This window comes from Bos indicus, chromosome 25 (genome assembly GCF_029378745.1).
Source record: "Bos indicus isolate NIAB-ARS_2022 breed Sahiwal x Tharparkar chromosome 25, NIAB-ARS_B.indTharparkar_mat_pri_1.0, whole genome shotgun sequence".
NCBI lineage: Eukaryota > Metazoa > Chordata > Mammalia > Artiodactyla > Bovidae > Bos > Bos indicus.
Genome location: NC_091784.1, coordinates 35358830 through 35373749, shown reverse-complemented (window position 1 = coordinate 35373749; position 14920 = coordinate 35358830). Strand labels below are relative to the sequence as shown.

The following is a 14920-nucleotide window of genomic DNA, read 5'->3' as shown; positions in this document are numbered from 1 at the left end:
CTGCTGGAAGCATGGAAAGACAGGCATGGGGTCTTCCCTGGTGTTCCAGTGGTTAAGACTCTGTGCTCCTAATGCAGGAGGGCCCAGGTTCAAGCCCTGGTCACAGAACTAGATGCCACATGCTACAGCTAAGAATTTACACGCTGCAGCTAAAAAAAAAAAAAAGATCCTGCATGCTGCAATGAAGATTCCATGTGCCGCAACTAAGACCCGATGTAGCCAAATAAATAAAAAAAATTTTAAAGAAATAGACAGGCATAGAGGAGATGCATGTTTGGAGAGACATACAAGGTCTCAGAATCTTCTGGTTAAGACTTGTCCTGGCAGTTCCAGGGATGTAAACAGACTTAGGCTGAGGCCTCTACTGCTGGTTTTGTGTAGCTGGTGCCACCACGTCCACTTTGCAGGCTCTCTCAGGGCTAGAACACTGGGTTCTCCTGTTCTGACCTTCCTGGCTCATAATATAATATATATCACAAATAACACCACTCATGAGAATGTTCTCTAGTGTATAAATGGTTCTCCATGGTTCACATTCCACTCAGAACCAATTCCTGATTTAGAGAAATTGCATGATCCCATTTCACAGATGAGAAAATTGAGGCCCCAGAGAGGGAAAGAAATATCTATGGTTTGGGGACCTTTGATTAAGAATGCAAGTTCACCTAAGCAATTGACTTTGAGATTCATGTGCACACAGGCCGGCCCTGGACTCTACTGGCTGGGCTTCCTCACTGTGGACGTTAGCTTAGCCACCACCTGCCTGCTTTGTAGACACAGTTGTGAGTGTCTGCACTGAATTCTAGATCTTTTTAGTGTTTTCTGCTCTTAAGTTCACATTTGTTAGCAAGTTTACTCCTCACTACGTCTGTGGAATAGGCAGGGGAGGCGTTCTTCCCCAGTGACAGAACACACCGAGCCCCACAGAGCTGACCAAAGCAGGCCCAGCCAGAGTCCACTGCAGAGGGACCAAGGGCCAATCGGGGCTGAACCCAGCATCACCCGCGACTCCTGCTGGACCGGTGCTCCCGGGAAGGGCTCTGACCTGGGAAGAGATGCCTGTCACACGCTCTTCCTCCTGACAGCAGTTTCACTAATTAACTAGTTCTGTTTCCCTTTTGCCAGGAGCCTAATGGCCAATTGACAGATGACTGAGTTCACACAGAGGAGAAGGAGGCTTCCAGGCAAAGGGGCTGCCCTTTCTGCTCACTCAGCCTGCGTGCCAGGCCTACTGGGGCTGGGGGGAGGGGCAAGGGTGGCAGGAACAGAGATAAATCAGGCCTGGGGCCTCTCCTATAGCTCCTCATAGCATGGGGCAAATATATGAGACTCTTTGCAACGCCATGGACTGTAGCCCACCAGGATCTTCTGTCCATGGGATTCACCAGGCAAGAATACTGGAATGGGTTGCCATTCCCTTCTCCAGGGGATCTTCCCGAACCAGGGATCGAACCCAGGTCTCCTCCTTTGCAGGTGGATTCCTTATTGTCCGAGCCACCAACCAAACTGCTAACAAACTTGTCTTCTATGTCTTTGACATTTTAGTAGGGTCCTGGGACCCTGCCAAGTCTATTCTCCCCTGCTTCCAGAGCAGGAGTCCTCCTTGGAGGTTTGTGTTTCCACCCAGAGAGCAGGGAGCGTGTCTTTTTCTTCTTCCCTCCCCGCCTCATAGCACTAGTACAGGGTTGGGTGTACAGCACAGACCCTCAAGACATTTCTTCGGACAATGGAACCTTTCTGTGACCTCCTTCCCAACATGTCCTGGTTCTCAAATGCATTATTCATTCATTCAAGGAAAGAGAAGATTAGGACTACTGGAAAAAGCTTGGTAGTCATCCACTAACAGGAGAGTGTTCCAGCTGGGGATGGATGGGATCCCCAGGAAGAAGAGGGAAGGAGACCTGAGGACCTAGCAGATCCTTGTGGGGAGCCAAGACCTTAGAAGTGGGCAGGAGGAAGGGAGGAGCAGAAAGCCATCAGAGGGGCAGGAAGACAGTCACAAAGGGCTGACTCTTGGAAGCCAGGGAGAGGGAAAGCAGGTTTCCAGAAGGGAAATGGAGTGGTGGCACGTGCCAGGAGAGGCCAGGCCTGCAGAGGTGCCCGGGCCAGGCCAAGCAAGACTCAGACAGCTGAAGCAGGTCACGCGAGTCATGGGGGCAGAAGCCAGATCTCCGTGGCTTAAGGAAGTGGAGACAACGTGTACCACATGCTCTATAGAAATCTGATGGAGAAAAGAGAGAAACGTGTGGGCTGGTGGCTGGAGGAGAAAGCAGGGTTGGGGAAGGACCAGAAGCCGACTAAGAGGAAGGAGCCCAGGGGAGGGTAGAGCAGCAGGTGTGGGCTGGAGGGGCGGTTATCACTGGAAGGGCCCTGAAAAGGTGGCAAAGGTAGGTTCTGGAAGAGGCCTCCTGCCCTCACACTGGATGGAAGGGGAGAGGGTGGCTGTTTTTCCAGAGGAGCCCTGGGGGCATTTGAGGGGGCACGGGTCAGACAGGCAGGACCTGATGGTTTTGGAGGTGGTACGGGCAGCGCGGACAGATCTGGCTGTCTGGAGGTTTGAGAAGGGAAGGAAGGGAGGAGCTCACCCTGGCCTGGGGGCGGGGATGAACCTGCGGGGTGTTTCTGAGGCAGCCACAGCCCCTGCCGAGGGGGTGCTGTGGGCTCTGGGAGGCTCGGGAGACGGTGGTAGTGGTGTGACCTCTTCCCACCTTGTGGGGAGAGAGCAGGCCGGCTGAGCCTGGCTCCCCTAGAGCACCCACAAACCCCCACAAGCCTGAGGCTGGCGTGACTCTGGTTTTTGGGTTTTTCCCCCCTTTTTGGCCATACCATGTGGCATCTGGGATCTTAGTTCCCTGACTGGGGATTGAACCCGTGCCCCCTGCAGTGGATGTGTGGAGTCCTAACCATTGGACCATCAGGGAAAATCACCATCACCAACTCTGCTTCGCGCTCTTGCTCAAGCCAGAGAAGTGAGGCTAAGTGGGGTTAGCAGGGGAACCCCCCCACCCGAAATAGTCTACAATTTCTATAGGCTGGGCTTCCCTGTCTTCGAGGTCCATCTACTTCTGCAATGCTGTTTGCCCTCAAGACAACAGCAAGGAAAAGCATTCAGAAGGCGCTGCTGCTGTTTTACTTTCCTGCCAACAAAGGTGCCCAGGGACTTAGGGTCTCAGCAAGATGCCCACCCTGCCGTCACATCGGGACACTTGCAGGGACAGGCCAGCCCCGCCCTCCTACGGCAGCTGCTCCACTTTATATGGTTTCGAGTGGTTGATGGTTCTCCGAGACGAAGTCTGCCTCCCTGTAACCTCCTTGTTTTATCTGAAGCCCACAGCACCCGGTGCTCCTCCTGTCCTGTGACAGCTGCAGAGATGTCACCCCTACAGAGCCTGTGCTCTCTTTACTGGATGGGCCTTTGGCCGAGCCAGTGATGGCTTTTGGTGTGCTGGTCATTTCTCTCCAGCATCCGTGTTTACTCTGCAGGCCACTATCTAGGTGATAATAGTTGGGGCGGAGGGACTATTCTATCAGCCAATAACAACACTGAGGACAGAACACTTCTCTAGTCTCCTGGTTTGCAGCCCAAGATTCCCAGAGATGAGATCTGGGCTCTCTCTCCCACCGCTGGGCCAGACATAGAACCCCAGGCAGCAGGGAGAGGACTTCAGTGATGCCCAGGTGCCCAGCGGCTCTTGCCTAGTGCCCTGGGCCAGGCCAGAGCTTCCGGTGGACAAGACCCACGCCCTCTCCGCCTCCTCTTCTTTCTTCCCACCTCCAGCCCTGACCACCTGAGTGAGCCCTGGGAAAGGCTGCCCAGGGCTGGCCGCAGGCTGCACCCTCCCCTGCCCTGGGCCTCCCCACCCTGGCAGCACTCACATGTGGCCCCCAGGCCGGTCCTCCCTGGTGAGCATTCCCTCCTTCTCCATCAGCATCTGCCGGAAAGTCCTGACCTTCTGCCGGGTCTCCTCCTCTGAGTACCTGCGGGGCACAGGGAAGGTGAGAGCTGCAGTCTGGGTTCTGGTTTCCTCCCCACCTGCCCCCCCCAGCCTCTCCTCCCAGCTCTCAGTCACGTGGGCACTCTCCAGCTTGATAGGACCTGTCCAAGGTCACACCACCAACAAGGTTCTGAGCACTGGGGAAGCTCAAAGCCAACCCATTTTGCACCATACCAGTCAACCAACCAACTAAACCAACAACCAGGCAAACCAACACATAAACTAAAGGGAGTGTTCCCAGAGGTGAGGAGACCTCCTGGGGAGGTCCTCAGCACATCCCCGCCTCTACAAGGTCAAGCTGCCAAGTAGCCAGTCCAGGATCCCAGGGGTAGATCCATGGCTTCCCAGCTTGGGATGGGGTTGTGGGTGGATGTAGTCTGGGCCTTGGATGGAGGCTCCTGACTTCTCTCCTCCACTCTCCCTCCCTCCCTGAGCCCAGTCTCAGGCTGGGGACCAAAGCCCAGAATCATCTACTCCACAACTTTGTTCCTGCATCCTGGGGTCGCTGTCACCTCTCTCACACCACCAGTGTGACAGCTGTCCAGGCCTCCCAGCCCATGTCCATGCTGACCCCTGGGGCGTCTGTGCTCACCCAGCCCCTGGCCCTGTGCCCAGCACACACCAGCTGTCAGTGGCTTTTGCTGACTGAGTCTTGTCTCCTAAGTTCCCACCCTCTCCTCCTCCTGGGCCGCCCTGGACAGAAATGATGGTGGCCAAATAGGAACTGGAGTCCCACCTCCTCTCTCATGCGGCTATGAGCTCCCTGTGCACACAGCAAGCCCACCCCCCCAACCCTATCCATGAAAACGGTACATCCTTCCCTGTTAGGGACCCCATCTCTTTTCTCCCTTCTTCCCTCCTCTCCTTCAACAAGCATTTGGGATTGATTCAGCCTTTTTGGAGAGCAATTTCGCAATTCTTTTCAAAAACCTTAAAAAAAAAAAAGGAATACAGCTTTTGATTCATAAATTAACTTCCAGGTTTACTCTGTGGAAATAACCATGGCTGAACACAAAGATGTGACTCATGGGAAGTTTACAGCAGGACGAGTCCTCCTGCCTCCCCAGTCAGGTTAGGTGCTAACATCTGTGTTTCCATAGCAACCTCAGCCTCCTGGTTCCTCCTGGAGGAGTGGTTTCAGGGCTAGTCTTCATCTGTTGACTCTTTTGCATCCTGCACTGGCCTGGGAATTCCCCGAGGACAGGGACCTTGTCTGTCTGAATTGACCTGTGTCCCCAGCATCTGGCACCTTGCCTGCTACATGGGGCCTCCAAAAATGCTTTTGAATTCTGGCGCGACAGTTTTTGAATCTCAGTGCTCCCACTTTCTAGATCTGTGACCTTGGACAAGTCCACATGCTTCTCTTAGTCTGAGTCTGTACATCTGTGCAATAGGATAGTAACCTGCCTTTCAATATTCTTGTAGGATTAAGGGAGATGATACGTAAAAGCACTTTGCACAGTGCCTAGCACACAGTAGGTGCTCAAGAAATGGTGGTGATTGAGGATTATTTGTCCCAGATCGATGGGGACAGAGGGTCTAACTGTCCCAGGCTCTGTGCCTTTTTCTACCCTAGACCCCTCCCAGGTCAGCAGGGTCCTGGATCCATAATCACCTGAACCTCTCCCCTCTGCTCTCCCAGGAGGCAAAGGCTGAGATGGAGAAGGAGGCTGGTACCCAAACCTTCCATGCCCTGTGGGTGTAGCAGCACCTGCCAACTCAAGGGCATGCAGGAGGCCCGGCTGGCTAATAGTCAAGGGCTCGGACGGGGAAGAGGGTAGGCAGGGCGAGGATGCCTGTCTCAGCACCCCAGCCTCCTGGCTCAGCTGCTTCCCCAGCCAGTCTGGCTCCCTCGCTGCCACTTCCATCATTTGGGAAAAATGCATCAAATTCATTTTTGCTCTGGGGACTTCTTGGGTTGCCCTCTGGGGCTGGGGTGGGGTGGGGTGAGGGGACAATACATTTTAAAAGAGGTCTCCAGAGTGGAAAATGTCTCCTTCTGCCTGCCTTTGCCCAGATCCAGCATTTCCTAGAAAATCACTTCCTTGGTCATTAAGTTGATCTTCATCACGGCTCTGGGGGGCGGAGGATGTTTGTGGTGGTAGTGGCCCATTTTACAGATGAAGAAATAGAGCAGGGAGAGGGGAGGGCTCAAAGCTCCAAGCCCAGCTCAATGGTCCTCATGAGAAGGGGCATGGTGGGTAGGATGTGGGGAGGGGGATGGTTGGGGCCAAGCCTGGAACATCACCTCCTAGAGGCTGGGGGCTTTGTCCCCGTCTCCTCAGGGACTGTGGGCTGCCCATAGAGACTGCCCAGGAAGATGGCACCAAAGGCAGCATCCATCACCAGTGAATTAGCCACCATCCATCAGTATTAAGAAAGGGATTGCTTTTTAATGGGGCCAAAGAATGTGTGTTTCCATGACTAGCGGGAATATTTGTCAAATGCCTGCAAACCTGGTAAATAAATGCGAATGAACCAGTGTTTCTAGAAACGGATATTAATGACTGGATTTTTAACAGAGCAAAGATCCCTAGTGTTTGTGGAGCACTTTCTGGGGACTGGAGTAGGGTGCTGGAGCCCTGTACTTGCTTTAGTCCACAGGCTCTTCAGAACAACCCCCTATTTAACAGGCCAGTAGCTATGGCTTGCCCAAGGTCACAGGCCAGAGCTGGAAGCCCCGACTGTTGGGTTCCAGAGTGGCTGTGGCGTCTACCGGCGCGGCAGCCGCTAAGAGATGGCAGAGGGAGAGGGTTGATAACCGGAGAGCTGGCTTTATAGGAGACCCCAGTCTAAGGACCACCTGGAGTGAGGGCTTGGGTGGCGGAAGGGCCCCTGATGGAATATCTGGAGACGACCTGTTGGGTACACCCCAGCGAGGAATGTGCCTTTGATGCCAGGGGATTAGACACGGTTAAGTGCCATCCCCCTTCACCTGAGGCTGCCCCCCTGAGATAATAAGCCTGCCACGGCAGGGGGAGATAGGGGACTTGTGGGGAGGGGGTGCCGTGAGTAAGGGCCCTTAGGAGTTCTCTGAAAGGTTGGGGAGAGGAGGGCTTTCCTATGGGGAAAGTTAGGTGAAGAGGGTGGGGCTTAGGAAGGAGGCAGGGCCCCATAAGGGGGGCGGGGCTTTGTGCGCGGAAGAGGGCGGGGCTTGTGAGGGGAAGTGGGCAGGGCTCTGTGAGGGAGAAGGGGCGGGGCTTGTGTGGGGAAAGGGGTATTTTCCTAGAAGAAGCACGGAAGGCTGGCTGTAATCTGTCCCAGGCGTCTGTTCCCTAGCAACGCCCACCCGCCCACACTCCCTCCACTCCTGGAGTCTCTCAATTCAGCAGGATCTGCAGGTTTAATTAAGGTCTGGGACTCTCTCTGTATAAGGATACTCCACTCCCCATCCTAACCCCCGGGGATCTCATTTCTTTGGTCACATCCACAGCTCATCAAGCCTGTTTTCATTACCAGCTGGAAGTCTCCTTTCTGTCTGTCTCCAACAGCTTTCCACTCATCCATTCCTCTCTGCAGGGATCCTCCCCACCCCGACCTGGTCTCCAGCTGGAGGTGAACACCAAATTCCTGTGCCCTTTTCTTACAAGCCGCCCTGCCTGGCAGCCTTGGCCCTGCCTTCCTAAGGGCCTGTGGTGGCAGTGACAATCTCTGTCTGAGCCTCAGTGTCTTCTGGGCTCCACAGGGACGAGTGAGCCTTGTCTTGGCTGCCTCTTGGGGATGAACAGACAAAGGTGTGGTTTGGAAGGACAGCTGTACACAGGCGGTCTGCTCCCAGGTGGCTCCAGGCACTAATGCACTGGCCCTCCTGATTTCTCAGCTCACTGACAGTGCCAGCCTGTTAGGCAGGCCCTGCTCCCCACTTTGACTCCCTCAACAGCAAGCCCAGTAGTTTCAAAGTACTCAGGCAGATGCAGAAAGGAGCCTTGGGAAATCCAGTTTTCCTTGGAGCGGTAGAGATGGGAATGACTCTGTTCTCTCTCTTTTTTTTTTTTTTGCCTCCAGTTCCACATATGATGGCTGTCCCGTCTCCACTGGATTTTCAGGGGAGGTCCCTAAATCCTTACTGACTGATGCACAATCCTTCCTTCTCAGCCTGACGAACTCTTATTCATCCTTCAAGGCCCATTCAAATGTCTTCTCTCAGAATCTCCCCTCTGAGCTCCTGAAGCATTTGACCCTTTCCTGTCCTGCTGTCCTCTCTATAATCCTGATTCTAACCTATTTTATGGTGGAGTTGGTGTTAACATGCCTGTTTCCCTTCTGAGATGGGGAAGGAATAGGGGTTGGGAGAGGGGTCTTTGAGGAAGTGACTCCAGTTCGGCTCTGGGGACCAGTGTTGCCCAGCACAGCATCTGGCCCACTTGTGTGCCCCTGGTTCTGAACTGCTGCTGCTGCTGCTAAGTTGCTTCAGTCGTGTGCGACTCTGTGCGACACCATAGACGGCAGCCCATCAGGCTCCACCGTCCCTGGGATTCTCCAGGCAAGAACACTGGAGTGGGTTGCCATTTCCTTCTCCAATGCATGAAAGTGAAAAGTCCAAGTGAAGTTGCTTAGTCGTTCCCGACTCTTAGCAACCCCATGGACTGGAGCCTACCAGGCTCCTCCGTCCATGGGATTTTCCAGGCAAGAGTACTGGAGTGAGGTGCCATTGCCTTCTCCGAACTAGACAGGGTGAAATCTAAGCTTCTGGATGTGGCTGCTGGCTGGAATTCCCTTGCTGAAATCACAGGCACCCTCACACGTAGTAGGAGCCCGCTGTGCGTTCTTGCCTGGCTGCCGCACCTAACTTTAGACCAGGCAGCTCGAACCACCCATTTTACATATGGGAAAACTGAGGCCTCGAGTTGTCATTAACGTTTACATGCCCCTCTCCTACACCGGACTGGATGTTTCCCGAAGGCATGGGCTGTGTCTCCTTGGCTGCTGTGACTCTAAGCCCAGATGAGAACTTTATATAGAGCAGGAGTTCAAGACAGCTTATTGGTAGAATAAAGTAATACATGAATGAAAGTTCAACTGGGCCTGCAATAGCTCAGATTCTGACCTTTCAGGCTCCGGGATCCCAACGCTGGCCCCGCCCTGGCCCCGCCTCGAGTCCCTCCCGGCCCCGCCCACAGCCCCGCCCCGCCCCCTTCCCCGCTCACCCTTGCTCCTCCATCATCTCCTGCAGTTCCATGCACTTGAGCTCCACGCGCCGCTTGCGCTCATGGTCCAGGATCTCGCGGTGCGCGCGCTTCACCAGGCCGGGCTCCGCGGCACGCAGTTCCTCCTCTGCCCGCGGCCAGGCCCCAGACGAGACGCCCGGCTGCGGGAAACCATTCGCCGCGTCGGGCGGGGACGGCACGCTGGCCGCCCCGTTATTCACGGTGGATGACATAGTGGCTGCCCCTGGAGCGGCTGGCCTCGGCCCTGCGGGACAGACACAGACACCCGGCGGGATGGTCACTTCTCGGCCACCTTCTAAGCTCTTCTCGGAGCGGGTTAATCCTGGAGATTTAAAGGCCCACTCATGGCTCTAATCCGCTTCCACTCTGGCTGCAGAGCCGGGCGGTGGCAGGTTTGCACCTGTGGGTCACACCTCAGGGCATGGGGGGGCATCGGACACTGGGCTGTCCCCATCGGTAACGTGGGGTGGATTCAAGGCGGACTAGATGGCCTCTAAAGGAGGTTTGTCGCCTTCAGGGACCTAGTAACCATCCAAGACAAAGCTCTCTGCCCGGGTTCCAATGCCTGGGCCTGACTGCCTGGTCACTGCCTGTTCCCTGCCTGCACACCTCCTGGCAATTCCCCAGGTTTTATTCTTGTTTTTCCTTCAGGCTAAGTTTAATACCGGCTTCTCACTCCCCAGTACCCATTTTTCTGGCTCTGGTCCCTGGAGTCACAGACCACACGTGCTCCCCATCCCAGTCTGCTCCGGGACAGCCATGCAGAGACCAGAAGATGGAACCTTCTCCAGGCTCAGCTCCATTCCCACCACAGATGCAGTTTTCGGTTCCTACTTCGATCTGGCTAACTTTTCTAAAGTCAGCATTCCAGGTGGGGCCTTATCTGGGCTGAAGCCCACAGGGCCGTCCCCTCCTTTGTTCTGGAAACATCGCTTGTGAGGATGTGACCAAAAGTGGCACTGACGTTAGCTTTCCAGGCAGCTACATCCTTTCGCCGGCGCAGGGTGGGTTGGGAGCCAGCACGGCTTGGAAGGTGAGAAGTGGGGGCTCCACGGCCCAAAGTAGAACGTGCACCTGTATGCACCCTGCACACGCATGTATACACACACACATGCACACCAAAGACTTATCTTAACAGAGGGGAGGCACCTCCTGAGCTATTTCCAATTCCTTTCTCCAAGGCTCTGCTAGTTGCTAAGCAACAGGGAGGCCTCCTTCCCAGGGAGTGGGATGGGAGGGAGGGAAGGGGTGGAGGGAGGTGGGAAGAGAAGGAACCGGGCATGTCTGGACATCCCAGATGGGGCCTTCCTGCAATACCCCCCACCCCCCAAAACACATACTCTCCTCACTGGCCTCAAAGTGTCCAGAGCCATGGAGTATGAAAGGCAGAGAAGAGAGAGGGGGACCAGGAGAGGAAAAAGGCCTTGAAGGGGACAGTGACAGGAGCTGACAGTGGTAATGGGAACACAAGCTCCTTTCATATGTTCATCTGCCCAAGTGTCTGGATCTAGGCCAGGGTTCTCCATGCCTTGCTGTGTGACCCTAAGGATGTTCCTGCCCCTCTCTGAGCCTCTGTTCTCAACCTGTGCCTGGAAGCATCATCCAGATTCTTCGGGAAGGCTCTTCGGGCTTTACAGAACAAAGCTGTTTTTCTAAGCCCTGCCTGCTTCCTGCCTGTCCCTACCCCAGCCCTGCAATCCTAGCTCTACCACGCTTTCTCTGAGGGTAACTCACAAGTATCACCCACTCACCAAACCCCACACAGAGCTCTGCTTGTCTCATGCCCTGAGCCAGGGACATGCATGGAGCTTGGAGACCTCCATTGTCCTGGCCCACCACAGCTCACCAACATCAAGTTTGGTCCCATATTCCATCTCGACATTGCTCACATTTACCCATCTCCTTCTCTCTCATTACCACCTCAGTTCAAGCCTCTGCCTCTGGTCCATTCTGGCATCAGCATCCTGTCTGCCCACCCCCCTGCCCTGACCTCTTTCTGTTCATCTTCCATCAGCAACCTGGGAGACTGGGCCAGGAGCAAATCAGACCCTGTCATGCCCTAGTTAACAGCCTCCAGTGGCTTCCGGTCACCCTGGCTCCCAGTCCTGACACAGCTTGGACCTGCTTCCTGGACCAACCTGTCCACTGCCACGCCCACACAGATTCTCCATCCCTCTTGCATCCAGCCACACCCCCCCCCCCCAACTGCTCCCCTTCCCTAGGATGCTCTGCACTTGACTCTGGCATGACCTCAAAGTCATTGCTCACAGGCATCGCCACCTCCTGGGAGCCTCCCTCCTCCGCTCTCTGGAGCTCTCCCCCTCACTTCACTGTGGGCTCACAGGTCTCACTCCACCTGTGGGCCGAGGGCTTTTTAGCCCCAATTCCTGGTGCCAGCAAAGCGTCTGAAACACAGGGGACTTGGTGCCTATGAGCGGAATAAAGAGACAAACAGGGAGACAGGCCTATTGTATAGCACCTGGAGCTCTGCTCAGTGTTATGGCCCAGCCTGGATGGGAGGGGCGTTTGGGGGAGAAAGGATCCTGTATATGTATGGCTGAGTCCCTTCTCTGTTCACCGGAAACTGCTTTAACATTGTTAATCGGCTATACCCCCATACAAAGTACAAATTTAAAGTTTGAAGAAAGAGGGAGATAGGACTGAGGACTATAGGTGGGGTCCCTGATACAGCCTTCAAGACCCCTTTGTATTTCTTCTTATACAATCTTGCAGCTTTATCCAGTGCTATACTTTATCCTGAAGCCAACAGCCAGCTCCTCAGCCTGGGTCACCTGTCCCCAAACATGCACTCCCACTCCTTTGAGCCTTTGCCCACATGGTTCCCAGTGCTAGAATTCCACTGCTTCTCTTCCCTATCTGGGGAACTCCAGCACGTCCTTCAGAGTCCAGTTCCAATGTCATCTCCTCCCGGAAGCCTTCCCTGCTTCTGATGAAGGATGAGCCGTTCCCTCCTTATGCCCCCACAGCTTTTGTCCTCACCTCTTTAGATACTGAGGCTCAATTTATTGTCTGTGTCTGACCCCTGGTCTAGCCCTTCGAGGGGAGGGGACCAGCCCTTCATTCCAGCTCCCCAGCGCCTGGCAATGCCAAAAATGCACTGGGGGTGTGGGAGCAAAGTGCTTGGGCCCCGAGAGAGCCGTGGAGACAGGTTCTCAGTGATGCTGCTCTGCATGCTTGCCCTCGATGTGGGCGAGGCTCCCCAGCCAAGAACTTGGCCTGAGCTCCTTGAGGACGGGGCAGGGGAAGCTGGTGGGAGCAGTTCTGAGTGCATTCAGGTCTCCACACCCTGAGAAATCCTATCGCCAGCACTAGGAGAATGCCTGGCCGAGATGGCTAGGCTGCGGGGGCAGTCTTTCAGAAGCTACTGAAGGAAAGGAGAGGGGTGGGAAGACAGAAGATGGATGCTGTCTGGGTTTCCACTAGGACAGATGGTGAATTCTGCCAGCTTCACCTGGTAATGGAGGGCGCCAGGCAGGAATCTGAGGCACGTTATTAAAAGAATGACTCCTGAGCCCCTAGCAGAGCTGCCAGGCCCCTAAGACCAAATCATTGTATGCTGAGCCCACTTCTTTCCTAGTCAGGGTTGCTGGACCAGCAGACCAGGAAGTTATTGCAGACATCAGGTCTGGATTGGGTTGCCATTCCCTTCTCCAGAGGATCTTCCTGACCTAGAGATTGAACCTGGGTCTCCCGAGTTACAGGCAGACTCTTTACCATCTGAGCCACCAGGGAAGCCCTTATCTGATATTATCTATTACAGAATTGTGAGATTTCATAAGGAGGGAGAGACACTGTGTTGGTGGAAACTAACATTCTGTGCTATTTTAATTGGTGGGCGGATTAACCTGTGCTCAGAGGGAGCTGATGAATGGGTCCCTGTCATATCAGATGGGGGTATCTAGGGAAGGCCCGCAGGGCTCCGTCTTCACCCATGTCCGATCTAGTATATTCACCATTGACTGGAGAGAACTTTGAAAACCTAATGACCAGATTCAGTGAGACCACCACTTGGGAAGGTTCAGAAATTCAGAGTCAGAATCTAAAAAGACTCAACAGACGGAAAAGATGGGAGGAGTCTGAAAAGGTGAAACCAGATCACGAGAAATGCCACATCCTGACTCTGGGTCCCAAACGAACTTTCTAAAATTGGAGTGAGATAGACATATGTTAGAAGGAGCATATTTAGGAAGAATTTAGGGGTTTTCAGTGGTCACAGGCTCAATTTGAGTCAATATCATAATGTGGCTGCCAAAAGCACATGTTATCTTAGCCCACATCAACAAAAATATAATGTCTGGAAGGGGGAAGTGATAAGAATACACAAGTGGTCGGAGGATTTAGGGCAAACCTGGCTGAGTCTGCTGAGAAGCTTGTTAGAAGTAGGTTGGGTTGCCTGATTTTGCAAATAAAAATACAGGATACACAGTTAAAATAATTTGAATTTCATGAATTTCATATTTGGGGCATCCTCACACTAAAAAAAAATTATTCATTGTTTATCTGAAATTCAAATTAAACTAAGTGTCTTGTATTTTATATGATTCCTATCGAAACCTACTGAATCAAAATCTCTGAGGGTGAAATTGTCAGTGTTCTCCAGGTGATTCTGATAGAGACCATCTGTGGAACAGCAATTGGGAGCCAGTGTCTAGAACAGCAGTTCTCAAATCTTATTTGTGGAGTCACCTGAAGGGCTTGTTAAACCATAGATGGACAGGGTCTTGTTGTTTAGTTGCTAAGTCATGTCCGACTCTTTTGAGATTCCTTGGACTGTTGCCCGCCAGGCTCCTCTGTCCATGGGCTTTCCCAGGCAAGAATACTGGAGTAGGTTGCCATTTCCTTCTCCAGGGGATCTTCCTGACCCAGGGATCGAACCCACATCTCCTGATTGGCAGGTGGATTCTTTACGCACCTGGAGAGCCCATGGCCAGGGTTTAGCCCTAGAATTTCTGACTCAGTAGATCTGGGGTGGGTGCTGATAATCTGCATTTCTCACAAGTTTCCTTTTTGCTGGACCTTGAACCCCACGTAAAGGAGCAAGCCCCTAGCCAAACTGGATGGTTTTAGAAGGCAAAGCCAGGACTCCTGTGAGGACGTGGACTTCACATAAGCCCAAGATAGGATATTTTCCCCCCTAACAATCAAAACTTTACAAAAACTAAGTAGCGGGGGGACTTCCCTGTGTGGTCCAGTGGCTAAGACTTCAATGCAGGGGGCCCGGGTTTGATCCCTGGTCCGGGAACTAGATCCCACACATTCGGCAATTAAGAAAAAAAAAAATTCCTGCACGCAGCAAGGAAGGTGGAAGATCCCATGCGCCACAACTAAGACCCAGAGCCACCAAACAAATAAATATTTTAATATAAATAAAAGCTAGGTGGCTCATCCCAGGATGAGTGAGTTTCCCATTATAGGAGCTGCTTAAATAGGAGATGGACTATTATGTTTACTCAACAAACACAGCACACACTCATTTGCCATCCTCTCCCTCCCCCACCAACAAACGGAGATTTGGAGACAAACAGGACCCCATCCTGGCCCCCTGGGAGCTCACCGGCTTGTTTGGGAAACCATAGGTAATCGCAAGAGAATTGAGAAGAGTCTGCATCTCCAGGCAGTTGGTCAGGGCAGGCTTCCCAGAAGGGGGCGGAAGGAGCTGGAGACAGGGACTCCAGAGCAGCGGGGGCCTGACCAGGATTCTAGAAATAAATGGACAGACTGGGCAAGACTGCATGT

General features: G+C 53.5%; 1 protein-coding gene across 1 annotated transcript in view; it reads right to left on the bottom strand.

The window, feature by feature from the left end:
* SRRM3 (serine/arginine repetitive matrix 3) overlaps window positions 1-14920 on the bottom strand; it is a 53880-nt gene that overhangs the window by 22103 nt on the left and 16857 nt on the right. The window contains 2 exon segments of the mRNA XM_070780075.1: window positions 3877-3978; window positions 9143-9407. Coding sequence (XP_070636176.1) covers window positions 3877-3978; window positions 9143-9375 — 335 coding nt within the window. The 5' untranslated portion in view covers window positions 9376-9407.